General features: G+C 35.3%; 2 protein-coding genes across 3 annotated transcripts; both read right to left on the bottom strand.

Annotated features, from left to right (window-relative positions):
* Positions 1–9909: 9909 nt before the first annotated feature.
* On the bottom strand, positions 9910–15007 carry LOC128192093 (uncharacterized). Its single transcript, XM_052864539.1, has 13 exons — positions 14299–15007; positions 13315–13496; positions 12935–13135; positions 12649–12840; positions 12520–12552; positions 12285–12419; positions 12000–12179; positions 11821–11898; positions 11536–11739; positions 11198–11290; positions 11016–11099; positions 10751–10928; positions 9910–10628 (listed from the first exon to the last, which is right to left on the bottom strand). The coding sequence occupies exons 1-13, from the start codon at positions 14379–14381 to the stop codon at positions 10406–10408; spliced, it is 1866 nt and encodes a 621-aa protein (XP_052720499.1). The 5' UTR covers positions 14382–15007; the 3' UTR covers positions 9910–10405.
* A 49-nt stretch (positions 15008–15056) lies between these two features.
* On the bottom strand, positions 15057–22725 carry LOC128192097 (uncharacterized). 2 transcript variants are annotated; one of them, XM_052864548.1, is made up of 6 exons: positions 22554–22725; positions 18199–18380; positions 17815–18015; positions 17525–17716; positions 17397–17429; positions 15057–17158 (listed from the first exon to the last, which is right to left on the bottom strand). In XM_052864548.1, exons 1-6 carry the CDS (start codon positions 22664–22666, stop codon positions 17109–17111), a joined length of 771 nt encoding a protein of 256 aa, XP_052720508.1. In that variant the 5' UTR covers positions 22667–22725; the 3' UTR covers positions 15057–17108. The 2 variants fall into 2 exon arrangements, with proteins under 2 accessions (XP_052720508.1, XP_052720507.1); XM_052864547.1 differs by having other exon boundaries at positions 15060–17231; positions 22554–22724.
* Positions 22726–23122: the final 397 nt, after the last annotated feature.

Genomic DNA, 23122 nt, shown 5'->3' with positions numbered 1-23122 from the left:
AAATATTTTGATAGCGATTCTAACATCGTCGCAAACTATGGTCTTTATATGTACGCTCACTAGAAGAGAGCTGCGCGCACTTCGAATCGTGGCTTGCGACAATGCGATTCAAGTGTAATACCTATTCTAATTTTGATAAAAAAGTCGAAAATAAGAAAAACCACGCATGAATGGTACAAGTACATGTAGTACACCTAGATTAAATATTTTTAGATTGGATTTTCGCGGATTAAAATGTTAATAGAAATTGCACTTTAAGGGGCCATTGAGCCTACTTTTAATTTACTATTAATTGTTGCTGTAGAATCCTGACCAAAAAAAACAACATCAGCTTAATAACAACAGTTTGATATAAACTGGATAAATCAAAACGGACCCACTCCTTACAGCTACCATCCTCCAACCAACCTTCAAAGAAATCTGGGAAAGTAAGACCATACCAGATCAATGGAATCATGGAGTCATCATTAAAATACCAAAAAAGGAAATTTAAATGACTGTAATAACTGGCGTGGAATAACACTTCTCTCCATTCCAAGTAAAATCATGGCTAAAATTATCATCAGAAGAATATCCAAAGCCGTAGATGTCAAACTACGGATGGAACAAGCAGGGTTCAGACCAGGACGAGGATGTATCGACCAAATATTCACACTGAGAAACATCATTGAACAGTGTACGGAATGGCAGCGACAACTTTATCTGAACTTCATCGATTTTGAAAAGGCCTTCGACAGCATTCATAGAAACAGTCTCTGGAGAATTGTGCGTTCGTACGGCATCCCCCAACATCTTATAGACATCATCAAGAGTTTCTACGTCAACTTCAGATGCAAAGTTGGAAACTCAAGCATCGAGTTTGATGTCAAAACTGGAGTTCGCCAAGGTTGTGTAATGTCATCAACGCTCTTCATCATAGCCATCGACTGGGTCATGAGGAACACAACATCAGACATCCCAAGAGGCATCAGATGGGGAACGTTCACAACACTTGAAGACTTGGACTTTGCCGATGATATTCACGGTCCTGTTTTCTCACTCCCATCAGCACATCCAAGACAAAACACATAGGCTCCACAAGTATGCTGGAAACATTGGACTGAAGATCAATGCCAAGAAAACTGAAGTCATGACCCTAAATGTGAATAACCCACAAGGAATTAAAATGGACAATCACATCCTTCCATTTACAAACAACTTTACGTATTTAGGGAGTATTGTCACAACAGATGGTGGAGCAGACAGGGACATTCAGCAGCGACTAGCCAAAGCCAGAGCAGCATTTAAGAACTTGCAAGCTATGTGGAAATCCAGCCAGTATACCAACAGGACAAAGCTCAAACTGTACAAAAGCTGCATCATACCAATTCTTTTGTATGGTTCAGAGTGCTGGAGAATGACAGAGAACGACCTTAACAAACTGTCAACTTTCCACACCAAGTCCCTGAGAAGAATCCTAAAAGTATTTTGGCCAAATACTATCTCAAATCAGGACCTTCTCAGCAGATGCGATCAGGAGGATATGGCCACCATCACCACCAGGAGACGATGGACCTGGATTGGCCACATACTCAGAAGGGACCCTGAATCCATCATAAAGACAGCCCTCTTCTGGACACCAGAAGGAAAAAGGAAGAGAGGGAGACCAAAAGTTACCTGGCGGCGAACAGTGGAAGCCGAGATGAAAGAGCATCAGAGAAGCTGGGGCACTCTCCAGAAGCTAGCCAGTGACAGACAGGGATGGAGAGCCCTCGTTACTGCCCTATACGCCAAAGGCGTCACGGGCAGTAAGTAAGTAAGTAAATCAAAACATGTTTTCCCAGCAATCAAGCAAAAGCAACAAGAGAACATATAGGCCTGTATGGTATTGTATAAAGGATAATAAATTATTAATACTAAAAAACGCAATGCGTAATATGTGTATGTTATAATTGTATTTGCAGTGACATATAGGCCCAATGGGCCGGGTGTTTCATTATCTATTTTGTATAACATTTTGTAATTGTTATAACATGTCACTATAATAAATTATTTACTTACTTACTTACTTACTAAAAATGGCAAAATAAATTGTAATGTTAATGCAAATACATTAGCTGTACATGTATATCTGTCTTTTGAAACCCATGGGATTTAGCAATGTGTGGAAATTGGCCCCCAATGTCTACACTTGCTATGAATACTATATATATATATATATATATATATATATATATATATATATATATATATATATATATATATATATATATACTCACTATGACGAAAATTGATTTCAAAAGTTGTATTGACAATTTACATGACAGGGCTGCGTTCAAGATCGTAGCAGCTAGCCAAGCCGCTAGGTCGTAGATACCTAGGTCTATTGAACGGACCGCTAGGTTAGCCGCTAGGTCTCTGATTTAATGTTGGAGATATTCAACTAAAGACTAACCACATTGACATTATTTGTTAATTTCAAGCGGAAATATAATTGTTAAAAAATCCATTATAACTTTGAGGATGAACAAAATATCACTTTAGTATATAATAAATTTCAAGTTTGTTACAAAGTGGTATTCGGTAACCAAGGTGGGCATCTTGTATTTGATACTTACTTAGCATAAAATATTTAGGCTATGAATATCTATGTAGCGGCTAGGCTAGCTTACCGTTCAACTACGTAGCCCTACGTAGCAGCTAAGATCTTGAACGCAGCTCTGCCAATCATATTCCAAAAATGCATCTACATTGAAAAAGGAGTAATAATAGAGAGCAAAAAGTAAGTGCCGTTCTGGAAAAACGAAGTTGTTTTATCCCCCAAAATATTCAGGAACCTAATTGACCCCTATAGTGAAATTGAAAACTGATCAAACTCACATCGGGCACACGACGTCTGCACGCCGTTTTAAACGTGTAGTTATAAACTTATCATAAATGTACTATAGTTATCGCTTTTTGTACGTACGTCGATACTAGTTACGGAATTGTTAACTCGCTTGCAGTGAGTGGTGGACCTTTTGACGATGTCCAGAAAAGTTTTGGATGATCAAACACTGTAAAAATACTAACTCTATGCATAAAAAATGTCATGTTTTATATTTTATTTGTTAAAATAATTAAAATCATAACGGACAATACTTTAAATGTTTGATGTTTGATGGTGAGGACTATTTTCGAAAGGTTCAAGAAGCTACTTGCTGTAAGTGATGACGAGTTGTCTTTCATTGTTCCGTCAGTAATTTTAACTTCAGCGTTGATATATCATTGAATTATTTAATTTTGGAAAAATAATATCACTGTGAATAAGATTGTTCTCAAAAAGAAAGTTGAGTGGTAAGATTTTAACATCTCCACAACATTTAATATATTTTATAATATAGTAATAGTTTATTAGCTCAAAACCACATGGTTTATAGGGATTGTATAAATACATGTAAATGCATAATCAGTGTAGACAATTTTTTTTTTTGCAGTACATAGACATATCTGCCATTATGTGATATTACCACAAATGAAAAATGTAATAATTACATTATATATATATATATATATATATATATATATATATATATATATATATATATATATATATATATATATATATACACACACACACACACACACCTTCAGACGATAACATACATATTAACTAAAGCAAATTATTTCTATACTCTCTGGCTTTCTTAAGAAAAATACATCGTTTGTTAAATTGTTTCTTATTTCTGGAACTCAGCAACTGAACAAGCTTGAAACAAGAAGGCTTTGACCAGGAATAATTTTTGATGTCAGTACACCGTATATGACTGTACTTTGGACTCAGTTCTAGAATGAAGTATCTTCAATCCTATTAAGAGTACAACGTCTACAAATGCGACGCGAGCGTACAGTTTGATTCTACCGACCTTGTTCTATTGCTAGCCTATGTGCAGAAGATCTATATTTTGTCAGATAGTGAACAATATTTTCTGATATACATTTTTAAGATAATACTGGAGACCAAAGGGGTCGAACAGATATTTGTATACGTAACATTTAGAGGAACATGTAAAGAAAGCGTCTCTTTCTAGCTGTACAAAAACATCAAAACATCAAAATTTGATAGTCTTCACTTAATTTCTAAAAACAGTTTTCTTTGGTTTGGAACATTTGGTGCATACCAAACATTGCCAAAACCAGCAGATCACGATAAATCTTTTACCATAAAAATCCAAGAATTTTCATATTGGGTGGAATACATATCCTCATATATGTTTTTTAATATACAATTGTGCGTATTTAAAATTTTCATAAAATGTTTCAGTATTTTTAACTTTCTGAACACAATTAAAGGCAAACGACCAAGTTTCATATATATTATAAAATTGGGTGCGGAACTGATGAACACTTTTGATATGAGTTTACAATATCGAGTGTGGACACGTTCAACGTCCTTTCCTGAATGAAAACCCCACACCTCGGCACCGTAATTAAGGACACTGGCGACATGATAATATCTAAAGATGTTAAGTTTAGTTTTTGTTGGAGATTAACAATCTTGTTTTGCCATGAAGTATAGCTCTTTTCGAAGCTAACTCTTTGTCTTCTTTAAAAGCTGATACTAAAAGTGCATTATTATATGTGGTATTTGATTCCATATTTCTTAGTCTGATATAGTTTTTGGGATTGATTTTAATCAACTCTCCTATGCAGTTTCTCAGACAAACCGAAAGTGAAACAGTGTTTGGACCTCAGCACAAATCACTGCTGCTGACAAGACTTAGTTCTTGAAAATAATTGATGAATTCGATGTAATGTATGCTAAAGCATTGTTTTTAAAGGAAACTTATTTATAAATACCTTGAAAATAGTCAGATTTTGAATGGTACAAACAATTTAAATATTTTTTGTAGTCGTATGTATTCCATATAGTCTTGTTCAACTATACGCTCGGCTGTCTCCGTAAATCCTTGTCGGAGATTTACGGTGTCAGCCGAGCGTTTCGTTGAACGAGACTGGAGTTCAATATTGCTTGGATCCGTACAATTTTCGAGAAATATTTCTATTACTGATACATAGTTTGATTGAATTAATTTTATCTTTAAATATTATTTAACATGATTCATATGGGGGTTTCTCGACATTCTTGTCGAAAAAGTCCAAAAATTCATATTATAAAAATGTGCATAATTCAAATTAGAAACTACATGTACTTGTCATGCAAAATAACATATCATTGATTTTTAAATAAATAAACATCGACAAAATCAACTCCCATCAGTTCTTCAGTACTTTGATTAAATATGTTTTCATAACAAAATAGTAAAGTGGATAAGAACCTAGTTCAGCATTGACTGCTAAATTTGAAGCTTTTCCATGTACACCTAAAATATCTTTGAATTATGAAGTCAGTTTTTCATACAGATGTGTGAGAATAGAGAAGACGATTTTAAAACATTATATGCATTAACACCATATTGCCATAATGCCCCCCCCCATATCCTAAACCCCTGACACAGGGGCCATGAATTTCATAATTTATTATGTAGAGGAGTTAGTGGACATCATAACCATGTATTCAGTTTTTTGCCCACATGTTTGGGAGTAAAGAAGAAGATTTTTTAAAGATTTAATACATTTTTACTATGTACTTATTTAAAATTTACTTATGGCCCCTCCCTAGATCCAGAACCCCTAGCACAGGGGTCATGAATTTCACAATTTTGGTAGAGTGCTTCATGGACATCATAATCATGCATTCAATTTTTAACAAATATATATGGGAGTAGAGAAGAAGATTTTCTAAGATTTAATATATTTTTACTATATGGCCATATTGGCCCCACCCTAGAGCCAGAAACCCTGACCCAGAGGACATCATAACCATGCAACCAGTTTTGTCCTCACATGTGTGGGAGTAGAGAAGAAGATTTTTGAAAATATGGCTTTTTTCATATTTGGTCTCACTTGTGGTGCCCCGGGGGTGGTAGAGCCACGAATTTCACAATTTAGATTCCTCTTACCATAGAGATGCCTCACACCAAAAATGTGAACAATCAGCCCTGTAGTTTTTAAGAAGTTAAAAATGTTAAATTGTTAACGCACGACGCACGACGCAATAGGTCACCTGAGTTTACTCAGGTGACCTAAAAAAAGCTGTATATTTTCCAGATTTGATTTTCAAAAATAAAATGAATACTTAAGACAAATTCATATCCTTTCCAATATTTCATACATATGAAATTTTATACCCGTTATTATGGTAACAAGGTTGAAAACTGCATTAATCTTATATACCACAAGTTATTTTAAATCATTACTAGGCAACGCAAAAGAGAGTTGGAGGAAATTCATTTTGTAATTCTTAACTTTTTTTTTCAACTCCACAGCAGCGGTCATTCTTTTTTGCCGAAAATCCGTTTAATTGAGATTGTATGATATTTTTAGACAAAACTAGTCCTCTTTATCAAAATTTTTACTTTTTACAATGTTACTTGTTTGCTCTCTATGCGTTTATATTTTGAATATCATATATTGCATCAATTTAAATTTGGGCTAGATAGCATACTTATAAACCCCACACAATCCGCTCTAACCCATTGCCCCAACTCCTAGGTCGCTAAATCAAAATATGTTCCCTGATTGTTCGTGAATAATACTGCACATATTTTACAAAAACTAAACTTGGAAGACATATTGCTCTATAGTTTAAATGGGTCCATGGGCCCAGAGTAAAGCCCTGATTAGGGGACCCATGGGGCGAAGCCCCCGGAAGCTTCCAAGTTTTTAGGTTTTTAAGGCACTTTTTGAGCTATTCTACGTATACTTGACATGTTATAAAATTCACGAATAACAACAAAAACTGATTTTTCTATTCTTCTACTATTTTTTTTTTAAATTTGATAGCAAAAGGGGGCGGACCCCCGCCCCCTTGATCCGCCACTGAGAATGTCATCAGAAACGAGACTCATCCGACGCTCGCGCCCATACATTAAAAGCTTGCAGGCGTAAACGTCAAGGGAACCTCAAATTAGACAGAGTGTAAAATGAATGTGACGTTTGATTTGTCTCCATAATTTGAAATAACTCTCAAACCACTATATAAAACAAAATATATTTTATTCTGAAAAGGATCAAAACTACCTACAAGTTACAGATGGTTTTATGACAAACAACCGGTCGAGCTTATAAATAGCTTTAATTATTTAGGCATGACCTTGAGTTTTAATTGTAAATTTAATTAATCTAACACAAAAAATACTGGCTCAACAAGGCAGCAAATGCATGTTTGGTATACTTAAAACATGTAAGGACAGTTTTTTGAATATTAAATCAAAACTAAAAGTGTTTGATACATATTTTCCCATAAGGATTTTAGGTTTAAGTTAAATAAGTTTTTTGTTGATATGATATTTGAGCAATTGAAAAAATCTCATCCTCTAACTCAGGAAAACTTCATTTTTACTGTAAAATATAAATACTAACGAGTACAAGTTGCAAGATTAGTACTTAAAGTTTTCCTTGAAAAAGCATGAAAGATCCCAGCTAACAATATTAAGAACAAGTGCACATTCGCTATTCATTAACAGGTAGATATTGTAAACCAATTATCCTAAAGGAAAAACGTTTATGCTATGCTTGTAAATTATTAGTCGAAAATGAACAACATTTTGTACTTTACTGTCCTGTGTATGACAATCTTCGATTTCATAATTGTGATATTTTCAATAATAAATTGTACTGGGGTATTGATCTCATAAAAGAAATTGTTAATCCATTTGATTATAATACTACAAAACGTCTATGTATCTACTTGGATAAATGTTTTATGCAGAGAAAACAGTTCCAGGGACTATGGAGTATTGTATAAACTGTTTTGCATGCTGTAGTCTTTATGTTATAATTTTTTTTTGTCTTTCATTTGATTTCATTTTGACTGTATGCCAACATGGTGATGTCAATAAATTGAATAGAATTGAATAATTATGTTTACCAGGGAGTCCTCTACTAAAATTTTAAGTTTCATGTCCCCTGGAGTATGGGTTTTGACTCTAGGGCAGGGCCAAAATGGATGTATAGGTGTTGATGCATATAATGTTTAATCAAAGTACCGAAGAACTGACGGGAGTTGATTTTATCGATAGTTATTCATTTTAAATTAATGATATGTTATTTTGCATGACAAGTACAGTTAGTTTCTAATCTGTATTTGAATTACACACATTCTTATAATATGAATTTTCGGACTTTTTCGACACAAGAATGTTGATAAAACCCCATATGAATCATGTTAAGTAATATTTAAAGATAGAATAAATTCAATCAAACAATGTATTAGTGATAGAAATATTTCTGGAAAATTTATGGATCCAAGCAATATTGAACTCTCGTCTCGTTCAACCAAACGCTCGGCTCTCGCCGTTTATCTCCGACAAGCAAGAAAGACTCTCTGCTTGTCGGAGATTTACGGAGACAGCCGAGCGTCGAGTTAAACAAGACTACATTGAACTCTGGCGTAAGAATACATACAACTACAAAAAATGTCTAAATTGTTCGTACCATATAAAATCTCACTATTTTCAAGATATTAATAAATATGTTTCCTTGAAAAACAATGCTTTAGCATACATTATATCGAATTTATCAATTATTCTCAAGAACTTATTCTTGTCAGCGGCGATGATTTGTGCTTTGGTCCAAACACTGTTTACTTTCGGTTTGTCAGAGTAACTGCATAGGAAGTTGATTAAAATCAACTCCCAAAAATTATCTTCTTTGCTCCCACACACCTGAAAGGAAAACTGAATTCATGATTTTGTAGACAAGATCTATAAGTTTTTCGCCAAAATTATAGGTTTCATAGTTCTTTTTGAAAGATTTCAGGCAGGGGGAGGTGGTCATCATTACAAATTTATAATTTTTCTACTCCAGAATGAAACCAATTAAATGAATATATGAGACTCCTCGACAAGTTTGTGTATGGGTTATATGCTACTCAGGTGACCGTTAAGGCCTATTGGCCTCTTGTTTAGTAAATAATGTCATATTACCCAGCTATTTTTAAAATTAAAATGACAATAACACGAACTTTACTTTTAAATACCCTTTTAAAAAGCATTTATATCTGTTTCCATACCTAATAAAGATATCCAGAACAACAAATTTTTTATTTTTTTTAAATCAGTGTGTACAATTTACAGTGTTTGAAAAACTTATAAAATGTACGTCAAGAAATTCGGTGAATAATCGTACCGAGACACCTTTACATGTATCAAATTGTTGTTGTTGTTTTTATTACCCAGAATTGATATTGAGACATTTTCGTGGAACTCCAACACAATAAACCAAGCGCTACTTATGTCACGAGCAGTAATAGGCTAAATTATGTAACGATATATTATCTGCCAACAGGTGTCTGTTGTCCCCGTTTTATTTTGTCAGTTTCGGTATATATGTAACCAATGAAGAGTTCATATATGTATTTACTGATGATGTAGATAAGAATTAACGTCAAACGTCAAACAATTTGAACTTCAATGAATGCAAATTAAATCCACGACCTAATATTCTACTTCACATTTGATGACTCACCCAAATGAACCCAATTTGTAGTTACTCGTGACCAAACAATAAAAAAATTGCTCTGCAGGTATTAAGACTTTGCTTGTATCATTTTGAATAGCTCCTACCCTTGAATAGACAAACCTGAAATAATCTTACAAATTGAGGAAGCAATTGCACATGATAGGAAAAGGGGATATTTAAAACGGGGTTTTCCCTCAAAATTCAAGGTACCGTATACCACGCAATACCTTACAGAAAATACCTTTGTGCCAAAGAGTTTAATTGTTAAATGCACTCCACAAGTATTTGTAGTTGAATGTGATTGGTTCTCCGAGAAACAACAAGATACGTCAAACATAGTAATACTGTAGAAGAACACAAGGAAACCACATCTGCTGGATTTTATTTAAGTCTAAAGCATTAACTCACATTTAACATTAATGTCAATAAACGTTACACTTCACATTTACAGCGTATTACTGATATGTAGATTCTTATTCATAAGCTGGCAAGCGTACTAACAACAGCACAAAAGTTAAATATTATGCAAATCAGTGTTCAAAACATTTGAGTCATGCTTTCTGATTGGATGGTATTCTGCTTTCCTATCGGAAGTTCCAAAGATCGGAGAGATATCAACTGACTGTAGTTGAAAACCTGGAAAACTTCCCTGTGAATGTCAAAATATTTAAAAAATAGTCAATTATGTGAAATAAATCACCGCTCTTTCTGTCTCAGGACAGAGAAATAAGGCCGACTCCTTCCTTATGCGTGGACCCTATTCGTGTACCTCGGAGAGCCCGACCGGGGTGCTTGGAGACAACTCAGAAATTGTCATTCAACGTCCCTTAAAAACAGCAAAGGGATAAAATGACCCCTTTTACTATCCGTGGACATCTTTTGGTCTTGTTTGATGCATTCGGTAATAAAGACGAGTGCAAAAGGTGCAGTTGTGGTGAAAACTGTTGATGCAGTTCATTAGGTCTAAGTTTGGCGGTTGTAGATTCGCTGCGAGTTGGCCTATGGTAATGATTCGGTACGCTCTCCGGACGTCGTTTAGGATAAGGTAGGCTGGGCCGTTAACAGGATCACCCTCTTCGTACCATCTTTAAACACACAGAAAATAAGCTTGAAAATTATTTTACTTTATGAATTTGACTATACTTTATAATAAAGTTTATTGGCACAGATACTGAGGAATCAGTATTCAAGTTTATTGGACACTTACTCAATACTAGAGAGATAGGCATCCGTCCGTTTTAGGTACATTTTGGCTATTTCCCTCCAACATGCACATTCTCGACCGGAAGCTGAACTACTGAGACAGTAACACAAACACTTCAGGAAGGTATCCCAGATTGGATCTTGATATATGGTGTCTATCTGTAACCCGCAGACTGGTTCATCTATAGGAAAAACCCTCAAATTACTACAAATTGTTCTGATTAGATGTTTTAAGCAGATATTTACTATAAATACCAATTAAAAATTACCTTTGTTATCCTCGGTCAACAAAGAGGCTTCGCTCAAAGATGGACATAACCCGGCCATACAAGGATTACTTACAGAAGAATGATCTGAAAAACAACCAACACAGAACACGTTTGTGACAGTCAAAAATAGACGTGAATACAACTTTTAAAAAATCACATAGTAGTGAGCTTTTGGTGCCTACATTCAGTGTGGTCTTCATGCACATCTCCATTAGAGCTTGCACTCGCCAAAAGGTTCAATTCAGACGACTCCACGCCATCCGGTTGCCCGCGGTCTACAAAATTGTAATAGAAATTGATGAATGAGCTACACCAGGCTCGAACTCGGGACCCTTAATTTTCAAAAACATCGCTCTACTGACTGAGGGTTAACCCCTTAGTTAGTGGTATTAAGGGCGTGGCAGTACTGGGCCTTTATATACATACTATTACAAAATAAAACAATTGTTAAAAACCCAAAAAAAACAAACCCAAAAACTTATCTAGTTATATTTTATGCAGAATGTAGCTATTTTCTTACCGACAACTTTAAGATTGAATTTACAGTAACGTTCCTTTGACGTTTTCCAATAATATACCCCGGAGTCCCCAATCTCCACACAGGAAATGCAGTGCAGAAAGGGGTGCATTTCCACGCCTCGATACGACTCGAGATCCTGTCGCCTTATTTGGAGACAATCCGAGTCATTCAATTTCTCTTTGGTGGCAATAAAAACCGTTTCACCTGATAGAAAACAAAATTTGAAATAAAGTCTTTGGGTATTAATCAAGAAGGCAATGAATATGAATTTTCCAAGATTTTTACCTTTCTGTACGGTAAACTGCAAAATCCCTTCTTTATTAGTCCCTGAGCGTAATGCCTGAAAAACTTTAATATTTTCATCTGAAAAAGATGATTGTTAAATTCAAAAGGTTATGTTAAGAAAATACGGGTTGATACTGACTGTCCTCTTTAATTTGTTCTTGGTGTTTTGTTTTACTTACTCGATGGATTTAAGGATAAATTGCCTAAAGACGTGGTATGTGTCAAGGACATATCTTCATATTGATCCCATACGTGTTCTATCGGCGTCAAACTTCCAGAAGATGTTTCTTCTGTGTCAGTGTTTTCTTCAGAGCTAGATGACAATATAGTAGTACTTGATGCCCCCTCCGGTACATGGACTACAGTAGAAAGAGAATGGTTTTCATTCATAACAAACAATTATATTCTCTTTATACTCACATCATTAGTTTTACCTTATTCTTTACCTGTCGTACATGTCATACCTATCATTGGAATTTCTTCGTACTCTTTAGTCAGTATTGGGGGTTCTGGTGGTGAGGAATGCCCATTGAAATGACAGCGCATGTAAATACACCCGATTAATATGAGTATTCCAAGAAATGCTCCTAGCGAACACCCTATTGTTTAAAAGATGATAAAAATACATGAGAGCACGTGGTACTTCATGACATAACTGGTTGATATTCTTCAAATCGAGTGTTACGGAAATGAACTCACCAATAATGATTTCTACACTACAATACCACTGTTCTACAATGTCAAAGACATAATGTTAAAGAAGGATTGTTCAAACAAACTTAATAAATATAGTTTGTATTCAATTCATCTTCTTTTTTTGCATCTCACCACATTTGTCAGTCTCACATGGTGTAGAATAATAAGTATGCCATTTCGAATCTGGTCCACAGTACATAACTATACTTCGTTTGTGACCAGGCGAGCATTCACTGAAATAAGTCTCCCCCACCAAACTTTCATTTCCAGCCTCGCTTCCATTCTGCAGCCTCCACTTCGAACCATTTGGGAAAGGTCCACAACCTGTAAAAATCGAACATTTTACGAATTAAACCAATACAAGGATAAAAGACTATGGTATGTTAAAAAGGGACTTCGACTGCAGAGGAGTCTGTACCATAAAGACATCGCAGTCCCTGTATGCTGGCGTTCCATCTCAGGTCTTCATCACATCGAGCGCTGTGTAGGTCCCTGTTAAGGACGCTATCCTGGCTACATTTAGGATAATACACCTCATACACAGTGCTTTTGACTTGTATGGGTCTACCGGACTTTGTCCTCCAAGAAAGTCCGTCTGATGTTGGCAAAGGACCACAACCTGTAAAGATTACAAATAGACTGATGTGCGATTTGCAGCACAAGGAATGTGCCGCTTAGTGCTAGAGGATAATTGAACGCGTTGCTTGAGATGCATAAATTTTGGTCAAATCTTTTACGGAAGATTTTCCCGATTTCTTGTATTATCAATACAAAGACCTTGCTGTAGAGATTATGTACCTGGTATAATGGCACCACTAATGCCCTCCTTACATATTGGTTCCTTGCTGCCGTCGGGCATCGGGACTTGGAAGTTTTGATCAATGCATTCAGATTGTTGAGTTTTCATGTTTATATCGTCATTTTGTCCCGTTTCGCATGTTGTACAGTATCGATGCCCTCCATTGTTGCCTGTATAGACACTATAAGAAAACAGTAATGAGTAGGCTCGTTATTTCATAATTAATTAACCGTCTTACTTGTATTCCTACAACGAGTATGCTAAATTGGCAATATCATGTCCCGATAAACATGAAGTATAATGTCAAAAGGCAAATGCACGTGATTTTGCTTAAACAATAGGACTGCCCTACCGGTTGCATTTAGTGTTAACGTGAGGACCAATTGTTGAGCAGAATATGGACAATGGGATTGGATAAAAATAACATCATTGAACATTCAAATACAAATCATACAACTGTAAATCTGTGACTTGACACTATATGTAGTACTTAGTCTACTATTCTCTTTATTGTGCACGTCGTCAAAAAGCTACAAAAACCTCTCTAACGATCAGACCTAGAACTATGGATGTGCAGTTAGAGCAGATAATGAGTGAAATAATACATTTGTTGCAAAATTCTAGCGTAGCGTAAGGATACTTTGTCCAACACCTTTTGCTTGGTTGAGAACGGTCTCCTTAGAGTCGTCAAGGAAATAGGACAACATTTCGGCAAATTTAATTGTTTCCTTGTAAGTGACAAAACTCTACATGCTGATACACATGTAAACCCAATATGTCATTTACGTGCGGCAACGAAAATGATACTTTGTTAATAGGTTTTCATAAATCATAGTGTTGCATATTTAGACATATATTAGAATATTATGAACAGATACTTAAATGGCATTACTATATTCTCTAAAATACCCTGTAAAAGAAATAGAAAATAAACGAAAGGTGCAAAAATATAAAAAAAAAATATTTGCAAAAATTATACTTACAATCGCCCAGTCTCATTCCCTTTCAGCTGGAATTGGTATCCAGCGCAACCAAGCACACAAGCTAAAATCAGGAGCAGCCACATGGAGTGAATATTGAGCAAGCAATGGCATATTTAAAAGGAACTGGTTTTTAACCAGGAAGAAAAAAATCTTGGCCTTAATAAAAAAAAAAAACAACACGGAAGGTTTACATTGATTTCTCTATCGTAGACTCCTTTTGAAAGTATCGAACTTGCGTAATTTATTTGAAGTGCGTGTTTTATGAAAAGATTATAAATAACATATATTTTCAGGATTTGACAGGCATGAATTAAACTGAACTTATACACATGCACAAGATATGTTTAAAAATTAAAAACAATCTTTCTTTTCGAAACGTTTGCCAATCATGTGCATATGTATATCTATAATAATATACATATACAATAAGTTCGTGTGTTTGATAGTGTGCGTAATAATGAAGCGTCGCAGAAATGACAACAATTGAAAGAAAATCCCGGAAGATAAACATCCTGGTAAGTAGTCTGTTTAGAGGGAAATAACCCATAAAATAATTAGAATTTTTAATTCGTTGAAAGGTGAAGGTGTTCTGGTCCGTACTGAACGGTTCTCCATAGACGTACAATAGAATACAAATCCCAATTAAACCCTAGCCTGCGAAGACGAATAACACCCAGCTAACAAAATAAAAGATAGTGTTTTACGGCTTTATTTACGTTTTAATAAGAAAAAAAATGGTTTTGCATTGCACGCAACATCAGACTCGAGAGTTTCCGCGCTAACCAGGAAATTAAAAAGGATCGAAATGAATCTTTAGGGATTTGTAACAATGGAAATTCATATATTTCATTTAGTGTAATTAAGCACACTTCTCTGTGGTAAAATAATAGACCCCGTATTTTATTCTATTATCTGAAAAATAAGATATATACTTTTATTTACTAGATTGTCGAAAGTACATACATATACATATAATACATATAATTTAGAAATAGATACACATTTTATTCACATCTTCGAGTAAAGCACAATGCATTACTGGTTGGGCTATAACACAGCTCTAAAAAAAGATTAAAAATAGGCTGATTGATGAGTATCAACTAAAAGTACATTGACAACACAGTTAAAAGTAAAGGGTGAATGGTTGTTAAGTGATTACAATAAACAACATGTGATTAAATATTTACATTTTGTAATGTATCTGTGTATTATAACTCTGCAAATTGATTTTGTTATGAATAGTCCAATGCATTTCATCAGTGACTATCTTAATATTAATCATACAATTATTGAAAATTATATAAATATAAGATATAAGTAATCTTTCTTTGAATATTATGAGTTGATTAAATACGGTCGGGGTGATCAAATCTATCATAAAGCCCTTCGGAGTTTATTAGATTGGATCACCACACAATACTAAAAAATGATTCCCTATTCGTTACAGGGAAAATTTAAGGAACTGCTTAAAGTGGATACCGTTGCTCTGTACCTATTAAATCACGATATAGAATGATCCTTCACTATTATCAGAGTATTGTTGCACGTATAATTAAAATCGGATTATTTTACACTGGAATCAAACACAGCATATGATTAGATGGGTTCAGATAATGTTTTTTAAAATGGTGTGCCTATGAAGATTTTCTTCGTTTCTTCTTTCAATGCCTATAGCGGTATAACTATAATTCTGCCATAACCTCTTTAATTGAATATCTATGAACGACCATGACATTCTAACAGATGTTGATATTATATTATTTGGCTACGACTGTCTATCACTTGAAGAAAATGTACTATTTTCAGACCAATTTTCTACTTCTATAAAAGAAAAAAAAACCGCATACAGTTTTAGAATGCATATTTGTAATGGGTAACAATTCATAAAGAGTACGTGTACAAATATAACTACTGAGCCTTCTTGCCATTTGGCAATATGTTGTTAATATCTATTATTTATTTATTTTTTCAAATTTTGCAGTTTTTATAGATTAATTTCAAAGTTATTTGTAGAATTACAAATTTATACTATTCTTATATCTGTACCTTGATCTCATATGGAAAGAACTCATATAGACTTTATTGCTTGATGTTCCATCCACGTTAATATTGCGATATAATTTAAGTAATATTATGAATAAAATACATCTTAAACTAAATAGAATGAATTTGAACTATATATTCATCGAAATAGCTATTTTAAAGTATACTCTTATCGTTTCGGCGTCTTTCACGTATTTCTACCCATATGTAAGTATACATTTAAAGAAACTGCATTCAACTTGGATTGACTTATATTTAGCATAGGATGGAAAGGGATACCATTGGGCGCGTTTTGACTTATAGCACAGATGATAAATTACATTATATATCAAATTGAACACAGGACTAAGAATGGATATAGTTTCAAATGCATCAACTGCAGCATCATAAAGGATAGAGTAGCTCCCATGTCGTTCATCTGAAATTTTTCACAGACCAGCAGTTATGCATGTGCTTGTTTATACTAAAAATTCTCTTGCAAGAAAATTGATATTTTCCGCCAATTGTCACACAAAACACTATGCCACATACAATACAGGTGTAACTAAAAGCATTTATGTCCGTATCTGAATGAAAATGAAGATGTTCTTCGTCTGTATTCATTTGTGACATTATTTTAAAACACAGGACTCGCAGAAGTCTTTGTATTTACGCTGAAGCGCATTCCTGTTTAGCAACTGTCATTTGTAAAAATTCCCCCTTTAAGTCCCCTATTGTTTCAGGTTGTCACTCCCCGGGTGTATTGCTGACGGTGAATGTGAATTCCTTCAATGGGGCGTCCTCGGGTTCCTCGGTGGGGACGGGTGGATTCCGCCGCCTACGATAAACAGCATACACAATGAGTATCACCACAGCGACTAAAACAAGCCCACCAACTCCAACACAGATCCCTGAAAGAAAAGACACAAAATCTGCCGTTCTGCTGAAGGCGACGAATATGAGTATCCAAATTAATTCTCTTTAAAAATAATGATTAAAACTATAAAAGCACTTGTTACTTCATGATGTATTCCAATGATATGTTCTCAATCAGAGTATGAGGTAAATGAACTTACCAATTAGGATTTCTACACTACAATACCACTTTTCTACAATTCCAAAAGTATAATGTTAAAGAGGGATTGTTCAAACAAATTTAATAGATGTATTTTGTTTAATTTCATAATCTTTACTTGCTTCTCACCACATTTGTCTGTCTCACATGGTGTAGAGTAATTAGTATGCCATTTTAATTCTGGTCCACAGTACATAACTATGTTTCGTTTGTGACCAGGTGAGCATTCACTGAAATAAGTCTCCCCTATCAAACTTTCATTTCCAGCCTCGCTTCCATTTTGCAGCCTCCACTTCGAACCAATTGAGAAAGGTCCACAGCCTGTAAAAATCGAACGTTTCACTAATTAATTCAAATACAAGGATAAAAGACTATGGTATGTTAAAAGGGACTTTCGCTGCAGATGATCGAGCTTGTACCATAAAGACATCGCAATCCCTGGATGGTGGCGTTCCATCTCAGGTCTTCACCACATCGAGCGCTGTGTAGGTCCCTGTTAAGGATGCCATTCTGGCTACATATAGGATAATACACCTCATACACAGTGCTTTTGACCTGTATTGGTCTACTGGACTCTGTCCTCCAAGAAAGTCTGTCTGATGTTGGCAAAGGACCACAACCTGTAAAGGTTATGAATAGACTGATGTGCGATTTGTAGCACAAGGAATGTGCCGCTTGGTGCTAGAGGATAATTAAACGCGTTGCTTGAGATGATTAAATTTTGGTCAAATCTTTATTTAATACCGAAGAATTTCCCGATTTTTTATCATCAATACAAAGACCTTGCTGTAGAGATTATGTACCTGGTATAATGGAATCACTAATGCCCTCCTTACATATTGGTTCCTTGCTGCCGTCGGGCATCGGGACTTGGAAGTTTTGATCAATGCACTCAGATTGTTGTGTTTTTATGTTTATTTCGTAAGTTTGCCCCGTTTCACATGTTGTACAGTATCGATGCCCTCCATTGTTGCCTGTATAGATACTATTAAGGAAACATTATTGAGTAGGCACGTCATACCACCACTGAGTGAATCCCCCTCACCTATTCTTACAAAAATTATGTTGAAACTGAACTGAACCTAATTTATTTTACAACGATTGTAAAACAAGTACTACAACTTATATTAATATCTCTCGTTGACACGGATGTTAGTGCGAGGGGTTCATTGGTGTGGGAAGAAGCCGGAGAACCCAGAGAGAACCCACTTGTCCAAGCGGGCGACCGCCATACCCTATTACATACAACCACTGTCGATCACGGGGATCGAACTCGGGTCGCAGCGGTGAAAAGCAATTGCATTGTCCACTACGCTATTTGGACACCTAATTATGTTAAATTTGGCGATGTCTCGATAAACATGCAATACAATGTCAAAAGGACAACGATGGATGAAATAAATATCATTCAACATTCAAATACAAATCGCACAGCTGTACGTCTGTGACCCTACAAGCCGGAGCATAAGTTCTTCGAAACCTTTTTCTAAGTTGGTAAATTCCTCTTATTTGGAAAGAATTCGGCAATCGGAATTAGACAAATTGTCAGCAAATCACTTGCTTGTAAGTGACAAAAACTACATGTTGATGTATACTAGTACCAAATATGCAATTTTCGCGCGGCAATGAAAAAATGAAATGTGGCGAACATTGTCCATAATCAAAAGTCCAAAGGAAAAATACAAAACAGGAGCAGAGCAAACAGGGACCTCTACAAAAATTGGTGATAATATCTGCTGCTTGAGGAGTAAGCATTCTCTGCTGACCGGTCAGAGCCGCCGTGTGCTCTTTGTCGTAATCGGAAAAAAACGTGAAAATTCTTAAGCAATTCGGAGATTCATAATGGCTTAGCAAAAGGTATGACAAATGTTAGTTAGCATACGACCTATAGCTAGCGGAAGGTTTTATTTGCTGACAAAGTCGTTGTATCGCCAATAAAACTTACAAATTAATACTTTAATCGAAACTGTTGATAATCTTGTTTTGTCATTGTTTGTCAGTTACTCGCCTGTATAAAGTGTAGAAAAGTCGTATCTTTTGATGCTGTTGAATTGAGAAACATTTTGTGATTTCAAATTTTCTGAAAGTTCCTTGGAATCTTTAAGCCCCTTTCACAATTAGCGCACGAGCAAAAGTAACAAAAATATTCGTGCCACCGAAAAAAAATGACACAGTGTATACTTTATAAGGGGCATTCACCCAGATTTTTTTTTCGTTCATTTCGCTCTTTTTGGTCAGAAAGCAGATTGATACTTGACGAATTCCAATGTCTCATATTATCTCTCTTTTACCACAATATTAATGGGGCGTATTCAAGACGAGGCAAAACCGTATACGTATGTAGAAGCGACAATAACATAGGGCGAACAAAGCCCAGTATAGTGGCAAAGCAAGTAAACTGAAACCGATAATTCTTGCAATGATAGTAAAACGTTGCAAGATTACACAAGACACGTTGAGTAACAGTCTCATGGTCGCAAACACACGCAAAAACAGCTGCGATTCATCTTACGATCTTTAAAAATTGTGCATCGCTCTTTCCAGCACACAAAATGTTGTAGAACATTCGTACCAATGTTCGTGAGTTGCATTGCAATAATTTGGATCGCATTCGGTCGCGAATTTTCAGGACACTTGATGCAACCACAAAAACGCATGCAACAAATGCCAGAGTTCGTGCAACGTATGCGATAGCAAAGCGTTGTATAGTGTTGCACAGTACCCTAGAAGTTTCTCCTTTATTGCTGTTAATATTTTAATAAGTTATATAATTGAATGGTGAAGAGGAACAAGAACACGTTCGAGGACTACTTTTCAGATGCTCGATGTCGAGACATTGGAGCGTTTGTTTACTTTAACTGTTTGAAAACGGAAAACCTTAATTAATGCATCTATTAAGATTTCACAGTTCTAAAAAGAACACTTGAAAATAGTAATATTACTTTTTCAAAGATTTAAATGAATCATAAATTTTCATGTTATTATGAACAAACACGGTGTTTAAAACATTGGTTGATCCAAAGAGTTCCTATAAATCCAAGATACCGAATGTAGTCCCTTCACTTTTTTGATTTACATGTACATTGAATACACCTTTTGAACATGAATTAAACGGGGATTTTCGGTGAATATATTTATTGCACTACACAGTAATACTGTAACCCACGTAAAATGCTTAAGTCAGTATTCGTTTTATCAGATTTATTAAACTCCGCAAACATATAACAAAATCCCTCAGGTCGGGAGTCGGTGGTACGAGGCCTTGACCGTCGCTCTCCAACTGCCGAGTAATTGAACATGGCAAGCAATTACATATAGAAAACAAAACAGAGTTATAACAATAGTGAATAATAAAATAGTAAGAGTCCGGTTTAAAGTCACTCAACACCAGTGACAGGATGAAAGGTGTCATGTCCAAGAGGAGCAGTTTAGACGGTGATAGTAATGAACACGTTCCCGTGTTCCGAAGAAAAGCACTGTTGTGAAACTTGGTACTCGATCTCCCTCGACCCGTCCTGGAACTGGAAAATGGGTCCGATTCACCGTAACGGTCCCCTTGACTGTTGTATACTGTTAGATGGACCACGGTTATAAGTAAAAGTTATATTTCCTGGTGCGCATCCTCCAGTTGCTTTAAGACCTCATTATTGAATTGAGAGTCTTTAATCCAGAAAAGGGAAGTTCCGCAAAGAGTAAGCGTTTTTCGTGTAAAACCCTGTAATCCCTCTCTGTCACGTTGAATTTTCCTTTTTCGATTTTCTTTTCTCTGTCTGTTATCTGTCTTCTTTGTGACTTCAGTGGCGTGAACGTCACTTCGGCGGTTAATATTCTGTGTTTTTGCACATCTGCGCAAAATGTCCATTGTTTCCACATCTAAATGTCAAAGCAAACCTTGCAATACAATTTCATACGTGATGAGCAAGTCCACATCCTCTACATGCTGGATTCTTTTTATGTTCGAAGTACTGCGCCGCGTACTTACAGGCGTAGTCCACGCTGGTCCATCCGAGCACTGATACGAAACCATTTGAGGGAATTTTCTTGAGACGTTCTTCATGGGATAGTGTATCAAGTTAAAAGTTGATACGCTGGATTTAAACAAACACCAATTGTGACCCACGGAAAATGCATAAGTCGGTATCCGTTTTATAATATTTATTAAAAACTCCGCAAACTTTTAACTATATTCCGTGCGAATAGGGAGTCGGTGGTACGATGGCTTTGACTGCAGAATACTAGTAATTGAACACTGCAAACAATTACGTAGCGTTATAGATCGCAAAACACAGGTTTAACAATAACGAATAGTAGGATAGAGATAATACACCGAAAGAGCTAAAGCCACGAAGCATCAAAATGTGCCCTAATTTAAAGAAGTATTACGTTACTCCTATTACATTCTAGAGTATATGGGGATTTTTAAACAATTTTTCTTTTTTCATGATCAGTATGTCAAGTAGTTTTCTCACACAAGACATTTAAATGTAGCATTGTTTTATAACATTTTAATCTAAATAATTAGGAACTTCACTATCCAACAACCAAGCCCCTGTGAAGATGTCTAATCCAAGGTATCTACATTCGATGCATGATGAACTCATCCTACACTTTAATTCTACACTTTTATTCATGACGTTAATTAGTCAACCTCCATTCTTGATTACCACGTTCTGGAAAGTGCTATCCAATTCTCTTACTAGAGGTCGCGCTTCGCAAACGTTCTATCCATCAAAACTAAAATCGCGAACTCAAGGAATGAATTTCTTTTTCTGTTTTATTCAACATATGCCAAATCGTTACATCTGTCTATACCCTAAGTAAGTTCCAAGTTAATATATTCACTCTTTATTTAATCATTCAATATTATTTCATTGCAAGTATATATTTGATGCTTACTACTACTAACTTGGATCTGACTAGCGTGTCCGCCACCTTACTCGCATTTTTGTTATTTGAGCTTTGATTTCCAAAAAGGAAAGTAGTTTTTAATTAATCTTAATTAAATTTACAATAATTGCTTATCACGTTAAACTCAATTATAGCTTCCGGATATCATATCACGCGTGGTGTAAGCTGTGGCTTTAGTGCATGCATTTTTAGTTTATTGGCAAAATATCTTAATTTGTAAGTATACAAGATTTGCAAAAATTATACTTACAATCGCCCAGTCTCATTCGCTTTCAGCTGGAATCGGTATCCAGCGCAACCAAGCAGCCAAGCTAAAATCAGGAGCGGCCACATGGAGTGAATATGGAGCAATTCAGCGACCATTAAGCAATGGCATCATAATTTGAAAGAACTGGTTTTTGAAACAGGAAGTAAAAACATTGTACTTTATTTGATGTAAGATATATTTTTAGAATAATATATATCGATTTCTCCATTAGCCGAAAACTGCTTTTAAAGGTGTTGAAATTGCGTAATTTATTTGAAATTCCTGTGTGTCCTTGTTTTTGATTTAATCAACTCTCCTATGCAGTTACTCTGACAAACCGAAAGTGAAACAGTGTTTGTACCGAAGCACAAATCATTGCCGCTGACAAGAATTAGTTCTTGAGAATAATTGATAAATCCGAAATAATGTATGCTAAAGCATTGTTTTTCAAGAAAACATATTTATAAATACCTTTAAAATAGTCAGATTTTAAATGGTACAAACAATTTAGATAGTTTTTGTAGTTGTATGTATTCTTACGCCAGAGTTCAATATAGTCTTGTTCAACTCGA

This window comes from Crassostrea angulata, chromosome 7 (genome assembly GCF_025612915.1).
Source record: "Crassostrea angulata isolate pt1a10 chromosome 7, ASM2561291v2, whole genome shotgun sequence".
NCBI classification, from domain to species: domain Eukaryota; kingdom Metazoa; phylum Mollusca; class Bivalvia; order Ostreida; family Ostreidae; genus Magallana; species Magallana angulata.
Note: the sequence above shows the minus strand (reverse complement) of the source record. Positions and strands in the feature narration are given on the sequence as shown.

What these genes read in the sequence shown, in the direction of transcription:
- LOC128192093 (XM_052864539.1), bottom strand. Translation starts at nt 14,381, where the DNA reads ATGTGGCTGCTCCTGATTTTAGCTTGTGTGCTTGGTTGCGCTGGATAC. An exon ending in ATTCAATCTTAAAGTTGTCG is followed by an intron (nt 11,291 to 11,535) that starts GTAAGAAAATAG and finishes ACAATTTTGTAG; the next exon opens with ACCGCGGGCAACCGGATGGC. An exon ending in GCATGAAGACCACACTGAAT is followed by an intron (nt 11,100 to 11,197) that starts GTAGGCACCAAA and finishes GTTGTTTTTCAG; the next exon opens with ATCATTCTTCTGTAAGTAAT.
- LOC128192097 (XM_052864547.1), bottom strand. Translation starts at nt 22,666, where the DNA reads ATGGTCGCTGAATTGCTCCATATTCACTCCATGTGGCCGCTCCTGATT. An exon ending in GCGAATGAGACTGGGCGATT is followed by an intron (nt 18,381 to 22,553) that starts GTAAGTATAATT and finishes TTTCCTTAATAG; the next exon opens with TATCTATACAGGCAACAATG. An exon ending in TAGTGTAGAAATCCTAATTG is followed by an intron (nt 17,232 to 17,396) that starts GTAAGTTCATTT and finishes CTTTTCTTTCAG; the next exon opens with GGATCTGTGTTGGAGTTGGT.